Source organism: Leptinotarsa decemlineata, unplaced genomic scaffold (assembly GCF_025532065.1).
Source record: "Leptinotarsa decemlineata unplaced genomic scaffold, Ldec_3_MD MMD2_tig00026369_RagTag_RagTag, whole genome shotgun sequence".
Classification (NCBI taxonomy): domain Eukaryota; kingdom Metazoa; phylum Arthropoda; class Insecta; order Coleoptera; family Chrysomelidae; genus Leptinotarsa; species Leptinotarsa decemlineata.
The window spans coordinates 2,958,878-2,980,462 of record NW_027412709.1 but is presented as its reverse complement, the minus strand read 5'-3'; the positions used below and the strand labels follow the sequence as shown (position 1 = coordinate 2,980,462).

The following is a 21,585-nucleotide window of genomic DNA, read 5'->3' as shown; positions in this document are numbered from 1 at the left end:
TAAATTTCAAATCTAAGATTCCAAAAACATTTTTCTGAACGTTTTGACATCATTACTTTTGTTGTGAGGTTTCTGGTAATAATAATTATATATTTGGTAACTGATTCCGTTTCGAAAGGAAGTAATGTCAACAAGCCATTTTGCCCTATAGTATTCAAGTTATGTATATCTATTCAATAATAGATTTTTCTGTGAAAGTAAAAGTTAATTTTTTGTAGTGATGATTTTATGAAAAAGTCATATTTGATCGATTTTTTTGTTATTCATATTGAGCCGTCCGATTAGCAAAAGTTCACATAATGTATCTAATAACATTAATTTTCTAGTAAAACCTTGTTATATGCCATACCTATAATGTCTAACCTAGTTACTCCACATTTATTTCAAACATATCAAGAATTATAAATTTATCAAATAGGAAAATTTATCAAATAGAAAAATTCATCAAATAGAAAATAAATGGATTTTATGTATACCGTAATGGTTCAAACCTCTGATGTCATCACAAATACGGCTGCCAAAACCTTTTACGTTTCACAATCCCCCTATATAAGAACTCTGCGACGATCTGTCGTCATTTTTTATTTGATTTTATTTTCTGGGACCTTATTTTCAAATCAGATCAATTCGAGAGATAATCTTTCTCTATTTGAATGCCCTTTACTTCACAAAAAGAGAGAAAAATTTGATTTTTTTCTCGATGTGAGAATTCACCTGAGTTGAAATTAGGGCTCTTGATCAATCGGTGGATTGTAAATTCTACTCTGTAGGCATTCGTTTAATGGAATTTACCAATTTTTTTCTAGGACACATCATCTCCATAGACAAAAGTTTTGTTTTTCCCATAGAAACAATATTATATGAATGAGGCGTATCTGGGTTTTTTCACTTATATTGTAGTTGAAACCACTTCCTACAGAGTGATACTTTTCACTTTTTCGTTTTGTACGTTCCAATGACTAGTTTATAAATAAATATGTTGCCAATGAAAATTGCACAAAATACTACAAAGCTTGCGAAAAAATACTTGCATTTTTGTCTTTAGTTAAATTCCTCACAAATTCTCGTACTTTTTGAATATACTGAATTTATAAAAACACTCAGTTCAACTATCCATTTTGTTTTCAAGTTTATACGAAGGTTCGAAATTGCCTACCACCATCGAACTCTATTCTCTACGTAACTGGAATGACTGAAATTAGGAACATCTCAATCCTAAAAAATGAACTGTGATTCAATTCTTCGTTCTCATAGAAAATTTTAAAAAAGAAGTTTTATACAGAACAGAACATACTATTTAACGAGTCCTGCTTTATCATACCAATGTTGTACTGGATAAAAATTAGTTGAAAAACACTAACAGCATTGTTCCAATTTTCAGTAACAGAAATAAAATGTCATAACGACCCCTTACTGCAAATCGATGAAAGTACTGGCAAAAGCAGTATAAATCAGATAAATACTATCAAATTGGTATCACTGTATGAGAATGACACGACGATGACGTTTATGACAAATGATCAAATCAAGGAACTTCGTTTCTAGTTTTAGTGGATAAACTTTAGTGACGTTTTGGTATTTCCATTATTGTTTTTTTAAAGGCCGTATTTGGAAAAAAAGTTACTCAGGGATACAATTTGGAAAATCAATTCAATGAGTTTCTCTTCTCCAATGCCTAGTAGAGAATTTTTGTGGGATGTATTTCAAAGGTGGGTTTACCAGCTATTATTTATCTTCTCGATTACAATATACAATCCTTTATTTACAGAGTTGATAGGGATAGAAGTGGATATATCAATGCCGATGAGTTAGGAATGGCTCTATCAAATGGTACTTGGAGTCCTTTCAATCCAGAAACTGTTCGTTTGATGATAGGTAAGTACCAAACTTCCTCAGTTCGAAACTATTAATAAAAATAATTCTTTCAAGGAATGTTTGATCGCCACAATAGAGGTCAAGTGAGCTTTGAAGACTTTGGTGCTTTGTGGAAATATGTCACAGACTGGCAAAACTGCTTCAGATCATTTGATAGGGACAACTCTGGAAATATTGACAAAGACGAACTTAAAACAGCCCTTATATCATTCGGATACAGGCTATCTGATAATTTGGTTGAAACTTTGTTGAGAAAATTTGACAGGCATGGAAGAGGAACAATATTGTTCGATGATTTTATTCAATGCTGTATTGGATTATATGTGAGTTATTTAGTAATGATTCATAAATTGCAGCTGAGTAATGTTTTTTCAGACTCTCACATCTTCATTCAGGCAGTATGACACCGATCAAGATGGATACATTACAATTCACTATGAGCAGTTTTTGAGTATGGTTTTTAGTTTAAAAATCTGAATATTCACTCATCTACATATACTGATTTTGTGCCACTAATATGCTAGGTGCATCAACTCGTGTCAAACAAATGATGGATCTAAAAGATTGGACTTTGTTTCTCAATTCTATCATCTATTAAGAATGAAGTGCATCTGTAATAATAACTATTATCTAATATTCCACTACTTAAGTATACTTTTCTTCAAATCTCAGTTTTGTTTCAAGTGGCTTTTATATTATGGTGTTTAATACAGTGATTATATCTGATTTTATTGAGTAGTTAACTACTAGTTGGAAACTTTCTGCCTTCCAAATGACTTGTTAGTTGTTTAATTAATGTCTTAAAGTGTTCTTCGGCATATTACATTAGTGGAACTTAAATAGCTTTCATTATCATACGATATTCAATAAATATTTTTTCATTCTAACACTGAAATTTGTTTAAAGAATTGATGAAATTATCTGTGATTTATACTCTTCTGTCTGAAATAGTATGCTGTTATATTTTTTATCGAGTAAAGCAAGATGCATAGAATATCCCTGATATCATCACTTGGTTCATATTCCCATATTGTCAAAAAATCTTGACCAACGGCATTCTTGATAAAGAAATAATGAAGATATTCAATAAATTTCAGCATCTCATTCACAAAGGTGTTGGGTGTAACTCAAGTGACCCCACTATACAATGTCAAGTTGGCACTTCAATTTTATTTTCAATGCTGTTTACATTTTGGAATAAATTGATATTGGGTGAAAGATTTTTTACATTATGATCCATAAATTAAATATCTCAACATGTGTACAGAGTATAGTTAATCTCATGTGTCGCCTTGAGAGTTTTTGAAAAAACGAAAGCAAATTGGTTGATAACACCAGGGTCTATGCATCTTTGAGTAGATTAACATTGTTGCGTTACTTTCTCAGTATAACTATTGGAATATAGTTCTTGTTAGGAAAAATAGTTTTCTCATTGTTTAAAATTATTTTTATCAAACACTATATTTATACATTGTATGTTATGTTTATGTTCACAGGAATTCTAAGAATATTACCTCACAAGTTTAACACAAAGTACTAATCATTGAAAATATGTCATCGAGTAGATTTATATTTATTTCAGCTGACAGTGAAATTTTTGTTTTAAACTAGACTTTATTGTAAATAAACTTGTGATTTTAGGTTTTATATTGATTTCTCTGAAGTGAGAATTCTTTGAAAAATATCTTGATATATTATAGGTTTAATATTTTTGTAATAATCAAACTTTTAATAAATATTGTTGAGCAACACATGCTTTAATTATATTTCCAACTATTTTTTTGTATGAAATACATCTCAATGAGTTGAAACCACAGGGGAATATTGTAATTCTCCGAAGGACTAAAAACAAAAATGCAAGCATTTGTTATCTTATACGAGGTTTTCGTCAAAAACCATACATTTTGCTCAGGTGTAAAGTACCTTTATTTTTGACAATATCAAAAATTGTTATTTGAATAAATCCATCAGAATTCAAAATCACTTTCAAATATGCTATTTCACCATGAAATATCAATATTTTTGCTCAATGAATTAATTTTGCAAATTTCTATTTTACATGTACAATAATCACAGTTTAATTTTCGTTTTTATTGTAGGTACAAGTTTCGAAAAATCAAAGAAATGAATTCCAAGTTGATGCAATTGTATATTTGAACATGATTTTCAATTCTGATCAACTTATTTTGACAACCTATAGGATGCAGGCGTCAATGTTTTCGTTGGTTTGCCGGTTTTGCCGTGGTCTTCTTTGATTACAATCTCCAAACGTTTCAACTGCAACTGCGTGGTCGAAGTACTCTTCCTGATTTATCAAATGAAACGCAGTTCAGAAGAGTATTTTGACCACGCATCTGAAGATGATGATATTTTGACAACAGTTTTCGATATTAAGCAAAATTCATAGTTTTCGATAAACCTCACAAACGACTGAAAGAATATAATAACTGATGAATGATTTTGATTTTTAGGTTTTAGTCATCACAGAATTTTTTATAAAATACATTTTCCATATGGTTTCAACTCATTGAGATACACTGTATAAGTAAGGTCTGATGAGTCTTCTCACATTGAGACATTTCAATCATTTCAGCAAAGATTTCACAAGTAATTTATTCAAAGCTAATAATATATAAAAATAATACTTTCACTAATATTGACTAAATTATATAAATGCAGAACATATGTAATAAACAAAGCTAATGGCGAATTTGAAAAATGTATTTAGGCAACTTGAAATGAAAAAAATACTAGATCAATGTCAGTGAATTTGAAATCAAGTATCCGGGAGGCCGGTTATTCATTACGGTACAGCATATATTTGCAAAAGAAACCGTTCAGTTTCAACAATGTGCCAATACCTTTGGTAGACTAATGTATCAAACAATTCTAATTGTATCATCTTATTCTTTCCTTGGATGGCTTTTCTGAATGATAATATACGGTATTTTTTTCGTATTTGTTGGTGTTTTAGAATCCTACTAATGAAACATTTTGAGTTTTTATATTCCGCTGTGTGAAAGTTGTTTCTATTTCAACCGTGGTAGGAATCTGATGTTAAAAGGTAAGACCTCGTTAATACTGAGCTCAACCTGAGGATTGTCGTTTGTGAGGGGACATTATTAGAACTAATTTTCTATTCATCATCAGATATTAGGCTGGACCTCATTTGGCAGATTTTCAATAGCAAACACAAGTTTTTAAAATAAAAGAGGCGGTTATTAATTTTGACATATTTTGGACCAAAGAAATCCCTAGAAATGCATTTACGAATTCTACAGTATTTATTTCGTGAAGGGGTGTGGTACTTCAACAATACTTGAAAGACATGGTATAAAAAATAAAATTTTTAGTTCTAATATATAGGCTTATCGAAAAGTTGAAAGTCATATGAGTAACGAGAGGAGAATTAATAATTTCAAGGTGTAAATATCTCTGGAGATAAATAAAATATCAAAATTGAAGCGAACAAAATCTACATTGATCCATTGGTAACTAAATCCACCCAAAATAATTTATTCACACTCTGATATCAGACAAAAACTTGTCAACATCTCGAGTCTCAAAATGAAGTTGAAAACTCACTGTTCTCAATTAGTTTTAATTTATCATCAAAACAAATAATTATTTATAATATATACACCATATTCTAAAGGTAGTAATAATAACGATTTTATTTCCTGAAAAATATTCCTGAATTTTATTTAGTACTTCGATCGCATACTCCTCTCCATTGTGTAATGTGTTGTAATTAAGATGTCTAAAAAAGGAATCTTAGTTGTAAAATACAATTCGTCTTTAAAAGAGCTTTTACCAAATAGGTCAAGACTATGCCAAGAAGACGGGATAACCAGAGGAAAGATTGAATAATTAAAATAAACCACTCAAAATGTTCGAACCGACAAAGCAAATTGTTCACAGATGCACTGAGAATTCCAAGAATTGGTAACAATGACAGCATACATGTTGGTGCTGAAATTCAGCACCATTGTGTAACTTAGCGTCCTTGATTTGGTAGCCAAAGATGAAAGATGATTACCATTGAGAAAGTAAGCAAGGAAAAAAAACTTCCTCGACATAAATGACCAACCAACTTCAACACAAACTTCACGATTAAAATCACAAAACGAAAAGAGTAAATTATGAATAGTTTCCTGAAGAACATGCTCGACAGAAATAACTTTTACCAAATAGGTCAAGACTATGCCAAGAAGTCGGGATAACCAGAGGAAAGATTGAATAATTAAAATAAACCACTCAAAATGTTCGAACCGACAAAGCAAATTGTTCACAGATGCACTGAGAATTCCAAGAATTGGTAACAATGACAGCATACATGTTGGTACTGAAATTCAGCACCATTGTGTAACTTAGCGTCCTTGATTTGGTAGCCAAAGATGAAAGATGATTACCATTGAGAAAGTAAGCAAGGAGAAAAAAACTTCCTCGACATAAATGACCAACCAATTTCAACACAAACTTCACGATTAAAATCACAAAACGGAAAGAGTAAATTATGAATAGTTTCCTGAAGAACATGCTCGACAGAAATAACTTTTACCAAATAGGTTAAGACTATGCCAAGAAGACGGGATAACCAGAGGAAAGATTGAAAAATTAAAATAAACCACTCAAAATGTTCGAACCGACAAAGCAAATTGTTCACAGATGCACTGAGAATTCCAAGAATTGGTAACAGTGACATCATACATGTTGGTGCTGAAATTCAGCACCATTGTGTAACTTAGCGTCCTTGATTTGGTAGCCAAAGATGAAAGATGATTACCATTGAGAAAGTAAGCAAGGAGAAAAAAACTTCCTCGACATAAATGACCAACCAACTTCAACACAAACTTCACGATTAAAATCACAAAACGGAAAGAGTAAATTATGACTAGTTTCCTGAAGAACATGCTCGACAGAAATAACTGTTATATAGACAGGACCAAAACCGAGTATGGGAAGGGAGCTGAAATATACTGAAATTTATATAACAGCTATCTGCTCGGCTAATAGGCATCCGACTTCCAGGTGGAAGTGTATGCAAATCTACAATAAAACAAGGAATATCAATTAGAGGTCAAAGAGATTGGGCTTGGTAGATCGATAAACTGATGGTCACACTCTGAGAGCAATGAGGAACTCAAGAGTGGCATTGAGACTAGTCTGGGAATGTGATGCACTGTTTGGAACCTTTGGTGTAGTAATGAATATTAGTGGATTTTTTTTTCAACACCAAATCGTAATTTTTAACACCTCAACATGTGTTTCGATCACCAAGTGATCATCTTCAAGAGGAAGATTAAGTCTGGGAATGTCTTAAAAAAGGAACTGCCAGCAGGAATAGATCGAATCTATACTAGGTGTCAACAATCAGATGATACTGGAAACAAAAAAGTTGATGAGTGCCAGATACGATATGTCAACTCCATTTATGAGTATGTGATTAGAATAGGTCGATACTTCATGGAAATCCATAAAGTATTCAAGTAACACTTCATTGTGAGATTCACACTGAACAGTTTTTATTTAGCTGCAGAATAAATAATACCTTACCTTTTGGCTTTTCACCTCTTCTTCAACATACAGAAAGTGGGAAACTCGTAGACATAAAAAGAAAAAAATAAATATATTCCAATATCAACTTTTTGTTATTCAGTCTTCTTATTCATTCAAAAGTGAAACAGATATCATACAGAGGAATATTAATACATGGTAATATATTCAAGAGTATAGTTATAAAATTTCACTTAAAAAGCTTCAAATCTGTGAACCTTTAGGTACCTATTTCAGGTAAAAACACTACTCTCCAACTCCTTATTATGACTTTTCTGGATGTCTAATAAAGACAAATCCCTCACTTTTGTATAATTCGACAATGACAATTTCATAATCTCTGGTGAAAAATAAATCTATTGAAAACACTTTCCTAACACTAGAATACTGATTATGCTTACCAAGTCAGTATCATCTGTAGATGTCTAAAACTGTTTTGTCATCTATTTATGATGACAACTTGTGATGGAGTTGGCCGATACTTGATGAAAATCAATAATGTTTTCAAGTAACATTTTATTGTGAGATATTCACTGAAGAGTTTACAAAACCGCATCACGTGTTTTGTTATACATGCTAAAATGTTTAGAAACATGCACCAAAAAAGAGCTTTTGTTCTAGAGTAGAAAAAATAGTTTCATTTGATTCATACAACTAGTTACTTCTAGTCCCGGACATAGACATTTCATTTATTGAGAAGGGGCTGATTATTAGGAAAAATTGTTCTTTTGTTGGAAAAAAACTTTAGGGTTTCTACTTGTAAAAGGAAGCCAAAATTTTTTCTCAAACAATTCTCTCTTAAAAATATTCCCTTCACAATAAATAAAATTCCCCTGACTGGGATTAGAGTAACTGATTTGTTTGCATGATTTTATTAGCTGTCATTGTGATTGTATAGATTTGTCTCTTCCAGTGACAAAGTCTTCAAGTTTTTGCAAGAACTGAGTGAATCATCATTATAACATCCAAAATGAATGGGAAAGATCAGACTCAAAATTAATAAATGTAAAAGCTTCTTCAAAATACTGTTTTTCTCTCCTTCTTAACACAAGTGGAGATTAGACCGCTACTACAGGATTGAGAATTTTTATAATATTAATCTCACAAATGTTACTGCTTGAAGGAGAAACACAGTCAAGATGCATCCACTGTACGAGCAAGTCAACTGTTAGACACATTTTAATGTGTCAGGATATGCTGAGATAAGACATTGAAAAATTGGTTACCAAAAGAAAAAACTAAAAACTATTAGGAGTTTTGCCAAAGAAATCAAAATTTATAACAAAATATAATTAAATGAGGTATACTGTACCATCAGAAGCTACTAGTCTGCATAGTTTCTAATTATGGCTTAGTGTCGATGCCATTGAAAAGAAGAAAAAAAATTGATCTTCCGAAAAAAAAAAGTTTGTTTATATAAAAGTACACTCAACAATATTTTTTTTCATATATTGTGTTTTATTAGTGTACATGAACGATATGTGTTTCAATTCCATGAAGAATGTGTGGTTTACAACATGAATAAGAAAAAGTGTTTTTGAGACTGATCTACACATCTTTGTAAAGAGTATTTGTTTTTTTTTGTTTCTTCAGATGTTTTCCACTTTCTATATTCTGATGTAGAAGAAGAAAACCAAAAGGCTTTTTCATAGTTTCATCCACTTTTCCGTGAGATAAAAGCTTTCACCAGCTTTCCCGTGATCCATGATTTTTACATTACAAGAGTCCTCAAATAGTTAAAAGTATTAAAGTCTATATGCTGTTTATTACATGAAGTCATATCTTTCATAATCCACTTTGAACCCGACATAACCATAATTGTATTATACAGTAGATCAATTTCAAATTTTCAGACTGAAAACCATGCTAAGAAATTGTTCGTAGTGGATTTTAATGTATCCATCTTGATCAGTATCATACTGCTTGAATGAAGAAGTTAGAGTCTGAAATTAAAGTAATTGTTTTCAGTTTCAGTATCAAGTAGTGTATATGTTAACTCACGTATAATATAATGCAGCACTGAATGAAATCATCAAATAATATAGTTCCATGTCCATGCCTGTCGAATTTTCTTATCAGCGTATCTATTAACCCATCGGACAGTCTGTATCCGAATGTTACCAGAGCAGTTTTCAACTCGCTTTTATCAATGTTTCCAGAGTTGTCTCTATCGAATGATCTGAAGCAGTTTTGCCAGTCTGTGACGTACTTCCATAAAGATGTAAAATCTTCGAAGCTGACTTGACCTCTGTTATGACGATCAAACATACCTTGTTGAAAAAAATATAGTAAAGGTCCTGTGAAGGTATTAAATTGTATTTTATAAAGAATTCTTTTACCTATCATCAGCCGAACTGTTTCGGGATTGAATGGACTCCAAGTACCATTAGATAAAGCTGAACCCAATTCATCTGCATTAATGAATCCACTTCTATCTTTATCAACTCTGGAAGAAACATGTGGTTATAACTTTGAAAAAGTTCTAATGAAATTGTTTAAAATTTACCTTTGGAAAACATCCCAAAGAAATTCCCTGGCAGGCATTGGGGAACTAAAATGACTCATTTTGTTATAGCAATCTACTGATCAAGTCGCCGATTTATCTTCTGAAATTGAACAATTGAAGTAAACAAATGTAAGATTGAAATTGAAACTGTAAATTGAAATATTACTTGATAATTTAACAAAATCACTTTTTAGTAATTAATAAATATGTAGAAGGTTTGTAACACTGAAGCTACATAAGAGTAAACAATAAAGAATATAGTACTATGTATGTTATAGATTTTCATGGAGATATCTGACTTCGCGTGACCTTGAAATAAAATTGAGAAAAGTACTCAATTCATCCGTTTTTTTTATCAAGAAAATCTACAATACGATCTAGTAAAATAGTTGAAAGTATCAAATAAAGTGAGGAACATTTAAAATGGAACATTTAAAATGTTTTTAAGGTAAATACATATACTCAGGAGCTAACATTTAATAGGATATATATATATATATATATATATATATATATATATATATATATATATATATATATATATATATATATATATATATATTTAAATTTTTTTATATTTTTATCATTCCCATATTGATTTCAATTTATGAGCCACCGGTAGACAGCTGTTTCAGCCTATTGGGCATCGTCAGTACCGGCCAGGCGGTCCTCGATTGAAGACAAAATGGGAAAAACCAAGAAAGTACTTGATAAAAATAGCTGCGTAAACGCAAGCGAAACATAAGTGGAACCATCTATTGGTGTGACACCCATATATATATATATATATATATATATATATATATATATATATATATATATATATATATATATATATATATATATATATATATATATATAAATATGAAAGTTATTGAGTGTCTTGATATAGAAACAGAAGTTAATATCGGACATAGCACTCATGAAAGTGGCAAACCATAGACACATATATATATATATATATATATATATATATATATATATATATATATATATATATATATATATATATATTTGAATGATGCAACTAATTTTTCTTTATTTTCTGTATTTCAATATTGAATTTTACAAAAAGGATTTGAAGCTTTATATCTTCTATTAATTATCTGCGAGCGCTTTCGACAGTTGGTAGTACTGTCATCTTCTAGGCACTCCTCAAACTGAACTTGTCATCCTGTCGTCTGCCTCTTTATACGGTCAGAGCGTCTCAACTCAGGTATTTCAGATATACTTTAGGTAAATTTGCCTGTATTTGTACTGCATCAGACACTCTTCTTTGTGTTAGATCATCTCTAGGAATGTGTAGGGTTTTGTTTAATATATTGAATGTGAGGTCTTGTTGTGTTTTGATTTGTACTTGTTCCTCGATAAGTGATTTATGACTGTTGAATTTATGGATGTTCAAGTTTTCCCAAATGTCCATACGGTTTCCCTTGTTGACTTGTTTTATGAGTTTTATGTTCTCTGGTGGGGGGAAATTATGTTTGTTTTGTATGGCATGTGTTGCGAGGTTTGATTCATATACTATTGGATTTATGTATGCCTTATTGTGCTCATTGTACCCTTGGATTAGTTTTTTCTTGGTATGGCCGATATAGAATTTGTTGCAGTCCGAACATTGTATACTGTATATCCACAGAACTTAAACATAGAGGAGAACGGAAATAGCGTTCTGTGATAGTGTTCCTACAAGGAGAAAATTAAGCAGTAGGAACGCATGCGCATAACGCGTTTTCGGAGATGGTTTCAGATTATTTGCAGCCCACTTTGAAAAATCCGAAAATAAAATTGACACAATATTTGTACTTTTGCTATTTTTTGTTTTATAGGGGAGCTCTCTCAATCTAGCCATGCTAAATTAGAAAAAGGTCTTTTGGAATCTATAGTATAATAGGTTGGGGAGGACTCGCTTCCTTATACCTTGAAAGGATCATTAAAAAACAACTAATTTTTAAAATAACCCTAACTTTTAGAAATAATCTTTTTAAGAAATCAGAATAGTGGACCCACGTCAGTGAAAGTTGTCAAAAAATTGCTTGTTTTCCATTTGAATGAAACCAATGAAGTTTGTCCTACCAACATCAAATGAAACGTTGGTGCTGTGATTCAACTATCTACCTCAAAATTTCAAAAGCATAAGAGAATAAACGGATGGGGTAAAATAGTAAATTTCACAGTCTTGTTAGGTTGACTGATCAGCTCACTCATGACATCATCATCAGATGATTACAATATGTGCAGGTAAAAAAAAATCTCGAGGGCAGCCCCCATGATATTGTAATTTATTACTGGTTTATACACTTTACAATTTAATATTAGATAAAATGTTAGGCAATTCCTAATGTTCACCTACCAAACTTGTGTATTTCCTTGTGAATTGCTTTTATTATTTTTGACAAAATTGCCAAAACAGAAAGCCCCTTGGTTTTGCAGTTTCTGTTGGTTTATTTGCTTTCGTGCTATATTTAATTATTTTCACTATTGCAAGAGTAAACTTAAACTATTATTACAGGATATCATTTAATAGAAAAGTGAAAAAAATTATAACACGTTAATCACGAATCCAAAATATTATTACAAAACATTGGAAAACTAAGACAAAGTGAATCTGGTGTAAATTTGTGAACTCACTTGGAAGCGACAGTTTTTAAGGTTTCAAATATGTCAATAAAACTATTAATAGTAATGAATAATTTATTTTAATGTGATAATTACAAATCAATAAAAATAATAATCATGTTCTGACAAACAATATAACTTGATAGTAATTTCCAATATCAAAAACATTGCTAAATTGAATGTTTTCCTAACATATTCATAGGCCTTTACTGAATAAAACTGCAATGTCAATGCAAAACTTCGCAGTACTTCATCAAACTTTTGCCTCCCCACTTTTCCCCTTCTAGAATTTGTGAGCATTCTCTTCATCAAGGCAAAGGGTACTCCAGAAAAAGATTTTTCAAGTATGGTGCATGCATCCCTACTCAATAATTCTTTTCTCCTCATGTCTTGGACAATATCCTTGAGATTATTCACTTTTCTTCTCAGTCTTTTGGTTTTCTGCTTTTCAATTTTGTTTTTATATGAGAGTTGCTTAATCTTATTCTGTTGACTTATAAGTTTGCTACTAGCTTTCTCCGTTGTGGTACTGAAAATAAGTGATTCATTAGACAATAAGAATATTATCTAGCTTATAAACCTACCAATATGGATGCATTTTTTTAATCAACCTTCTATTTTTCTTGGGAGTGTGTTTTAATCCAGCACTGTCTGTGGAACTTGATGACCTGTAATGATAAAGGATTTTTTGATTTTATAGGTTATTAGTGGGGTGTAAAAACAGTAAACACTTTACATTGTTGCCAGGGTTGATATTCTAGATATTTCGTTATTAGACCAAAACTCAGAATAAGGACAAAATATCACAAAATTTCTGAAAACATATTGCCTACTATTTTGAAATCACACTATAGTGATATACTCTTAGTTATAGTCACTGCTTATGAAAAGTTTGTTTATATTGTGTATGAAATGACGATATTTACAAGTGAAAAATAAAATCAGAATTTGCTTTTCACTTGACCATTTGAACCAAAATGGCTTCGACTTATGACAATCTTATCCCACATGCTCACTTTGTCTTCCATAATTGTTAAATTGATATGCATATATACTTAATTTTCACTAATATTAATTGATAAATGTTTATTGATACTAGACATGATGTTGCATAAATAATTACTCAGATTTGTTACTTGCCCAGCAATTTTTTTATTTTGGGGTGTGACATCTGGTGGGAGATCTTCTGGTGCTCTTTTATTCCTCAAGAAATATTTGGGCACTGCGTTTTTCTTGAGTGTGGCTCGTCCACTAGGAGTAGCTGGAAAGTTGATATCACAACAATCAAAATGCCTGGAACAAAGCTTATTTCTGGGACTCATATTTTCCACTCCTGAGATTCCCAAAATCTCCAACCATTTCTTTTTCTTGGACCCAAAACTGAAATGCACAAAAATCATACAAAAATGATTCATCGTTATTCTGGTCAATTATTTTCAGGCCGAGCCTGATGTTTGACCTTGAAGCACTTCAACTTACCTAAAATAATGAACTCCAGGAATATTACCGCTGCTGCTACAGGACCCGATGAAACAATGATCAGGCATACTTCCAATACTTTCAACAACACTTGAGTTGAGGCGAAATAAAATTGGAACAATGAAAAAATCACGTAAAATCGGTACAATGCATTTACAAAAACGACTTTCTAAACCTGTCATTTGTCAACAATGTCAACGTTTGTAGCCAATGCGCAGACTCTCCTACTGCAAGTCATTTCCCCTTATAGGAACGTTTACATTATCATAAAATGTATTATTTTTCCGTTCTCCTCTTTTAAGTTCTGTGTGTATATCCCGTTTTGGTTTTTGTCTTCTTCTTTTTCATAGTTGTTTATTTTTTGTGTTATCTTCGTGTTCGGCTTGTATGTGATGTTGATGTTCTGTGGTTTGAAGATGTTTGTTAGTTTTTTGGTTTGGTGTCCTACGTACGTAAATGCTGTCCATCGTTGTGTTGTTTTGTCTGTTGGGGTGGCTTGATCCTTGTTCTGTATTTTTGTTTGATTCTGTTTTCTAGTTTATCTATTGTCTTTTGGGTGTATCCGTTTTTGTTCGCTATTTGGTATGTGACTTTCCGTTCTTTGTTTCGGGCTTCATTGCTGAATGGTATCCTTAACATTCTATATATGAATGCGTTATAGGCAGCCATTTTGTGTGATGGTGGATGGTTTGAACTTGCGGGTATAACGCATTCATATATAGAATGTTAAGAATACCACTCAGCAATGAAGCCCGAAACAAAGAACGGAAAGTCATATACCAAATAGCGGACGAAAACGGATACACCCAAAAGACAATAGATAAACTAGAAAACAGAATCAAACAAAAAATACAGAACAAGGATCAAGCCACCCCAACAGACAAAACAACACAACGATGGACAGCATTTACGTACGTAGGACACCAAACCAAAAAACTAACAAACATCTTCAAACCACTGAACATCAACATCACATACAAGCCGAACACGAAGATAACACAAAAAATAAACAACTATGAAAAAGAAGAAGACAAAAACCAAAACGGGATATACAGTATACAATGCTCCTACTGCAACAAATTCTATATCGGCCAAACCAAGAAAAAACTAATCCAAAGGTACAATGAGCACAAAAAGGCATACATAAATCCAATAGTATATAAATCAAACCTCGCAACACACTCCATACAAAACAAACATAATTTCCCCCCACCAGAGAACATAAAACTCATAAAACAAGTCAACAAGAGAAACCGCATGGACATTTGGGAAAACTTGAACATCCATAAATTCAACAGTCAGAAATCACTCATCGAGGAACAAGTACAAATCAAAACACAACAAGACCTCAAATTCAATATATTAAACAAAACCATACACATTCCTAGAGAAGATCTAACACAAAGAAGATTACCTGATGCAGTACAAATACAGGCAAATTTACCCAAAGTACCTGAAATACCTGAGTTGAGACGCTCTGATAATTGGCCTCATCAGCGCGGTGCAGTCAAGTGTAAAGATGTATATAATATATACAGATTTCTTGAATTTCTTGAATTGAGGGTCGCTGTACATTACGATTAATTCATTTTTCAGTTGAATAACATCGAAAAATGGATACTGAACTATTAAGTGGTTATAAAGTTTTTGGGGAAAATCTTTGGTATAGGACGAAAATTTTTCAAACAACAACAAATCAAAGTAGTTTAATTTAAGTAAATCTTCAAATCTAACTTTGATTTGCATTAAAAAGGTGTCCACTATTTCATTATAAATCTGTCTATAATTTTGTCTCAAATCGGGTAAGTCTGAATTGGTTTTTCTTTTTTTCGGAGCCGGCGGTTCGAGAGTTAAATCAATTGATTCGAAAATATTATTAAAAAATGTATCGTTATTTCTAAAATTCATTAAAATTTTTGTTAAATTGTTCAACCGTTGTTTTGAGTAATTAATATATGTTGATTTATTTTGAAGAATAGAAAAAACAACATCGGTATGTTCAAATATTAATTTAAATATTTCTAACAAGAAACAAAACTTGTGGTCATTCAAAATATATTTGAAACCTCTCGCCTCCCTAAGACTTTGGTCGTCGGTTTTAAAATCTTCACTGTATAGGATAAAATCAAAGACATCAATCAATTTGTCTTTGTTTGAATGCACTGAAATTACTGCTCTAGATGTAGAATTTCAACGCGTAGCAGCAAAAGTTGGCATTCGGCTACCACATATTTCATTCAAAACATGGCTTCTTTTGGTGGATTTTGAAAAGAATGCCGAAAATCCAGACAAACTTGAAAAAATACGCGGCAATCTTTTATGTTGTTGCACGATTTGCTTAATACTAAATTTAGGACACGGGCAAGACAATGCGTAAAATGTGCTTGAGGAGCTATAGACTTTATTTTAGTTTGTAAACCATTTAAATGACCGGCCATGTCCGCAGCCCCATCATAGGTTAGCGCAATTAACTTTTGCCTAAAATTATAGGTATCACACATACGAATTAAAAAATTAAACAAATCGTCCGCTGTGCGTCCGAATAATTAAATTGAAAACAAATGCAGTCGTACACTAACGAAAACCAACTGAAGGATAGCCTCCTCTGACGCCTGACGCTATAATTTCTACAACTAAAATTACAAATCGAGACGTATGTCACTGGCTGGATCGGTCTCGTGGAGCTTGTGTTTTTTAAAGCGGTCGGAGGCTTGGCTCCCTTGCAACCTATCAACGTATGACATTTATTATTTCGGGTTGATGTTTTCTTCGTTATTCTTTCGTGGGCGGTGCGTTTGAGGTTTGTTGATGCAGGATACAGTGTGGTACGTACTACGTAGTGAGTGATACTGTTTACTGTTTTTTCGGGCATATTATGTATTTATATTAAAAATTAATGGTGAAGTAATGATACCCAAGTATTTTTAGTGAAAAATAATTATAATCATTTGTCAATATCTTTCAATTTATTGCGATGAATAGACTCAAATTTCATGGGGAGGCTAAGCCTCCTTAGCCTCCTCTGACGAACCGTCGCTGGCTAAGCAGTATGTTGCGAAAGGTATAAAAAATATATTATTTCCTAGGAAATATAATATGGTTGTTCACATAAACATTATAACGTCTATGGTTGCTAACCATCCTTTCGATCATTCAAAAATAAACAGAAATTCACATGTTTTCTCTATGTGTTATAATAGTCTGCCAACTGAGATTGGGAAAAAATTTGTTAGTTAACAATTGAATAACTTTTTTGAAAAATGGTGATAAAACTTTTTTTTCTACGGGACTCGATTCATTCAAGTATTAAGAAGATACTAGATTTTTTTCAAATTTTTAAAATGACATTTTATGTTATAAAAAATATTTCTTTTGATGAACTCTCTTTAGCGGCAGCGCGCGCATGCCATAACAGCCGCGCGGAACCCTCTATTTTCAACGTCAAATTAAAATTATAAATAATGGAGACAGAGTTTCGGGAGTCGGGACTTTTTTATCGGAAATTTTCTCCTCTTTAACGAGCTTCAAAATTGCTTAAATATTAATATTTTTTGAGTTATTAACGATAAACTAAATACCATTTTTTTAAAATCTTGTTTTGATAATAACAATTGCAATTTTTTATCTGCACCAAAATCCTTCAAAAACATTTTTCTAGAGGTTATTCCGAATCGAATGAGCTATCGCTCATATTTTTAGGACCTTTATCTCTATTTTTCATGTGTTTGAACTTGTTGATTAGACTATAACTCAGTGATCTGTGCACTAAATACAGAATATCGGAACTGCAACTAAACACAAGCAGTTTCGATTTTAAGCATTAGAAGTGTATTGTGGCGCCATCTTTTATAAAGTATTCTAACTTCTCTAGAGGAATGGAACTGAAGGGAATAAAACTGTAATGGCACTATGACGTCGTCTGCATGATCTACGAGATGGAAGAAAGATTGCCAAATAGGTAAATAATTACATTTTGGTATTTTGATTAGTTTTATTACATTATATCAATGGATGACATATTATACGAGGTTGAAATCGATATTTTCATACCTTCACGAGTTTTATAAACTACAGATTCCAAATAAAAATTCAAAAATTCTAAAGATGTCAGTCTGGACGATAAATCATCTCCTTCTATAGACCCGAAGGCTACCAGATTTTTCCGGTGAGCCCTTAAAAGCACTATCACATAAAATACAAAAATTTTTGAATATCTTGTTATAATTATTATGTGTGTTTAATTAAAAGCGAGTAAATTTTGTTATGAAAGTTGATAATTCGCTTCGACTCAAACATTCCAAGTATAGGTACACTGAAATGTTATCAAGCACAAAATTTATATGGATATTTTTTGTCAAACATTTGTTTCTCAAGAAAAACCGTCTGGCCACATACAAACACAAAAATCTGTGGAACTTCCGAAAAAATTGAAAAAGAAATTCTTCTTTTCCTCCCTGTCGCGCATTTCTTGTGGGGAAGTGGACAAGTAGAAAGCAAAATGCTCTTTTCTCCCAAAAATTATTTTTTACTAAAAATTTTTCCTTCTTGATTTGTTCTTCAAATTTTCCAGACCCAGTCCACGCCGAGTTGTTGAAATTAATAAGGATAGCAGGTATCTTATTCATAAACTGGTCAATATGGAAATGCCTGGTTGAATGTGCTTTACTTCATATATAAATTAAATCTCTTTTTTTTTTAAAAAAAAAGGAAATAAAATATCTAAATCTTTCAAGTTCAATCTTTTCAACAATTATATTTTTTTGCTATGGATTTTCATCTTCGAAAACACAAAGTAAAATCTCGATATCATTGGTAACCGTCATGAATAATAATGTAAGATCATGTTTTTTTTATTTTTTGACATTGAAAGTTTTCAGATAGATGAGATTATCAACGTTCGTTTATTTGGCATTTGATATTAGTATTGTAAGTTTACTTACTACTTAGTTGATTCGATTTATGATTTGATGGCACTTTACGAAATTTCTTGACTCATATCTTCTGAAAAAGCTGATTATGTTTTATAGATTTTACTTTTTAGGTTTCCATGAAAAAATAAATCAATGGACGATAAATCAGGTGATCAAGAAGGCCTGGCTGCCCCATCTTCTCCTATACCAGGTCACTGAATAATATTGGTCTAAAACATTAATATGATGAATGTCGTTTGATGTTTCAATAGAACGTTGCTTCTTCGCATTATATCTTGATTGTTCTTCAATGTTAGAATCAAAAACACAAACCTAATTAAATTATTGTATGGCTATAATAATTGTAACTTTATTTTTTAATTTTATCTGAAAAGTAGTATTTACAAACAATGTTTTCAGAAGATTTGCGCCAAAGAATAATTGTCGACAAGTGTTCAATGTATGATCAACTAAGTAGTAGGTAAGTAAGTAACAATCTGATCGAATGTTCAAACTATATTCTTTATAATACACATGATTTCATTAAATACCTTCATTGGATGGTGAAAATCACGAATATAATACGAGCGTTCCCTCCTTTAATTAAACATCGATGGTTGAGAATAAAATATTATTTATTGAAAATATATTCATCATTTTGGAATTTTAACAGATTTTGATATAACCCTTCTTTCGTATTGCAAATATCGCTCCGTAGTATTTATATCTTGTCTAAGTTTGAATGGATGATTGCGTTACACTGTTGAATTGAATGATGGATAACGATTTTAATGAATGGTGAAGTGAAAGTATAGCATGATTGAGTGTGCTCTGGAGAACACGAAGTACGACTGACATTTGAAGACTAACCAGGAAGTAATGAATTTCAAAGTGCTCGAAGACAAGGTGACGAGAAGAAGGCGAGGTAACAAAACGAATCATGGTTTCTTCCTATATATTCTTTATAAACAAAAGTAGGAAACGAGTAACGTTTTTAGCGGGGACACTCGTACACGGAGATTGTTGATTTCGGAAATCCAAGCGAAACTTAATTCTGATATATTGATATAGGAGTACTTGAAAAAACTTCAATCGCCCAATTTTCGAAAATATTTTCAGTTACACTCGTATATGTTATCATATAATGGGATAGGATTATTGTTTCCACATTGAGGATTATGTCTGAACGTTTCGAACGGGTAATATAATCAAAGACGTTTTTTTTTCATTTTCATGGGTCTATCATATACAGTGAATCTCAAAAGTGATGGATGAATTGAAAAACCGTTCACAAAAATATTTCAGAAAAATACTCGTACAGGTGTATTTCGAAACTGCCCACCGCTCCACACTTGAGGGTGACAACTCCAAATTTATAAATTGAAAAAAACAAAATATGCTCTGTGGAAATTCATTTAATTTTCTTGCATTTTCTTCCACCATTCTTTCATTATTACGATACTAGAGAACTGTTTTGGCGTTCCGCTTAAAAAAATATGGACTTCTTCATGAGTTTGACTTCTACTTAAATAATTTAAAATAAGTTCATTAAGTCTCATTTTTCTATTATTGAGCCTACATTATTATTTGGAAATATTTTTGTTGTATTTAGTTTTGAAAAATGTATCAAAAGAGTTGCCGTACACAAGGGAAATTGGTAATTTACATTTTTGAAGTTTTGGATGCCACCTATCAAGGGTGGGGAGTTAGGGGGTCGAAATATCACATGATGGTAATTTAAAAATAAAAACCAAATCTTCTAAGCAGTTTTATGGAATATTTTTGTCGATGGTTTTATGTACACGATTATAGTGTCTAGGTAGAAAGTATGTTAATTTTACTTATGAAAATGAAAAAAATATTCTAAAAGGAGACGTAATTCAATGAAGAAATGAAAAGGGACTCGTTTTCCTGTTTGTCTATCGAAAATAGCTTTGATGAAAATATTTTCCAATCGATTGCTAACTTCTATTCATGAAGATAAATAGATGAGTACTTTTCCGATCATTCACAGCTGTTTCAGCCTGTTGGACATCATCAGTACCGGGCAGACGGTCCCCTATTAAAGACAAATATTGAAAAACACCAAACCTTTCACGATGGCTCATCCCGACAATGTTGTTATCAAGATAAAATGAAATTATTCAACTCGGAACTTGATTTTGTAATACCACAGAGTCTGGCAATTAATTTCAATCTCGAATGCAAAGTTGTTCAAAACCTTAAACGGTTGTTTATTCAAGAAATGTTGATTAATGGCGAGATGTAAGTTCTGAAGGAGCCGAGGAATTCCGGAAGACATTCTTGATACGAGATCATCACGAGATATTTTTGCAAAAGAAATGGCAACTATTTTCAGGTTTCAATGAATTTCGTAACGAATATGTTTATACAGAATGGTGAAATAGATTTGTTTTAATATGTAGCCAACCTTCATGTTGAAAAAAATCGAAATTCACATACTCAACGACTGAATGTAGGACGAAATACGGACTGATAAATTTCAATTTCAATTCACTACACTTCAGTACCACTTTTTAAAGTTCGTGAGTGACACAAAAATGATAATTTCGTATAAATTCAGAGTGTCTGAAAGAACTTTAGTAATATTCACAAGTACGCTGGTTGTAATGATGAATA

At 31.8% G+C, this 21,585-nt stretch overlaps 3 protein-coding genes and 1 long non-coding RNA gene across 6 annotated transcripts; 2 read left to right on the top strand and 2 right to left on the bottom strand.

Annotated features, from left to right (window-relative positions):
- Window positions 1–1,566: 1,566 nt before the first annotated feature.
- On the top strand, window positions 1,567–3,626 carry LOC111507985 (programmed cell death protein 6). The gene is made up of 4 exons (XM_023163393.2): window positions 1,567–1,709; window positions 1,769–1,875; window positions 1,930–2,198; window positions 2,251–3,626. The coding sequence occupies exons 1-4, from the start codon at window positions 1,654–1,656 to the stop codon at window positions 2,350–2,352; spliced, it is 534 nt and encodes a 177-aa protein (XP_023019161.1). The 5' UTR covers window positions 1,567–1,653; the 3' UTR covers window positions 2,353–3,626.
- Window positions 3,627–9,176: 5,550 nt separating this feature from the next.
- On the bottom strand, window positions 9,177–10,258 carry LOC111507984 (programmed cell death protein 6). Of its 3 annotated transcripts, none has more exons than XM_023163389.2 (4): window positions 10,104–10,258; window positions 9,938–10,037; window positions 9,433–9,877; window positions 9,177–9,374 (listed from the first exon to the last, which is right to left on the bottom strand). In XM_023163389.2, exons 2-4 carry the CDS (start codon window positions 9,994–9,996, stop codon window positions 9,273–9,275), a joined length of 606 nt encoding a protein of 201 aa, XP_023019157.1. In that variant the 5' UTR covers window positions 9,997–10,037; window positions 10,104–10,258; the 3' UTR covers window positions 9,177–9,272. The 3 variants fall into 3 exon arrangements, with proteins under 3 accessions (XP_023019157.1, XP_023019158.1, XP_023019156.1); XM_023163390.2 differs by having other exon boundaries at window positions 9,433–9,701; window positions 9,771–9,877; window positions 9,938–10,185; XM_023163388.2 differs by having other exon boundaries at window positions 9,938–10,204.
- Window positions 10,259–12,586: 2,328 nt separating this feature from the next.
- LOC141486783 (uncharacterized) lies at window positions 12,587–14,337 on the bottom strand. Its single transcript, XM_074185328.1, has 4 exons — window positions 14,036–14,337; window positions 13,697–13,936; window positions 13,141–13,224; window positions 12,587–13,085 (listed from the first exon to the last, which is right to left on the bottom strand). Exons 1-4 carry the CDS (start codon window positions 14,215–14,217, stop codon window positions 12,656–12,658), a joined length of 936 nt encoding a protein of 311 aa, XP_074041429.1. The 5' UTR covers window positions 14,218–14,337; the 3' UTR covers window positions 12,587–12,655.
- A 3,320-nt stretch (window positions 14,338–17,657) lies between these two features.
- On the top strand, window positions 17,658–19,307 carry LOC111507986 (uncharacterized). The gene is made up of 2 exons (XR_002722465.2): window positions 17,658–18,200; window positions 19,077–19,307. It is a non-coding gene; the product is annotated as an uncharacterized lncRNA (long non-coding RNA).
- Window positions 19,308–21,585: the final 2,278 nt, after the last annotated feature.

What these genes read in the sequence shown, in the direction of transcription:
- LOC111507984 (XM_023163389.2), bottom strand. Translation starts at nt 9,996, where the DNA reads ATGAGTCATTTTAGTTCCCCAATGCCTGCCAGGGAATTTCTTTGGGAT. An exon ending in CTTTGGGATGTTTTCCAAAG is followed by an intron (nt 9,878 to 9,937) that starts GTAAATTTTAAA and finishes TGTTTCTTCCAG; the next exon opens with AGTTGATAAAGATAGAAGTG. An exon ending in AGTGCTGCATTATATTATAC is followed by an intron (nt 9,375 to 9,432) that starts GTGAGTTAACAT and finishes CTTTAATTTCAG; the next exon opens with ACTCTAACTTCTTCATTCAA.
- LOC111507985 (XM_023163393.2), top strand. Translation starts at nt 1,654, where the DNA reads ATGAGTTTCTCTTCTCCAATGCCTAGTAGAGAATTTTTGTGGGATGTA. An exon ending in TTGTGGGATGTATTTCAAAG is followed by an intron (nt 1,710 to 1,768) that starts GTGGGTTTACCA and finishes CTTTATTTACAG; the next exon opens with AGTTGATAGGGATAGAAGTG. An exon ending in AATGCTGTATTGGATTATAT is followed by an intron (nt 2,199 to 2,250) that starts GTGAGTTATTTA and finishes ATGTTTTTTCAG; the next exon opens with ACTCTCACATCTTCATTCAG.
- LOC141486783 (XM_074185328.1), bottom strand. Translation starts at nt 14,217, where the DNA reads ATGACAGGTTTAGAAAGTCGTTTTTGTAAATGCATTGTACCGATTTTA. An exon ending in CCTGGAGTTCATTATTTTAG is followed by an intron (nt 13,937 to 14,035) that starts GTAAGTTGAAGT and finishes TGTGCATTTCAG; the next exon opens with TTTTGGGTCCAAGAAAAAGA. An exon ending in AAAAAAATGCATCCATATTG is followed by an intron (nt 13,086 to 13,140) that starts GTAGGTTTATAA and finishes ACTTATTTTCAG; the next exon opens with TACCACAACGGAGAAAGCTA.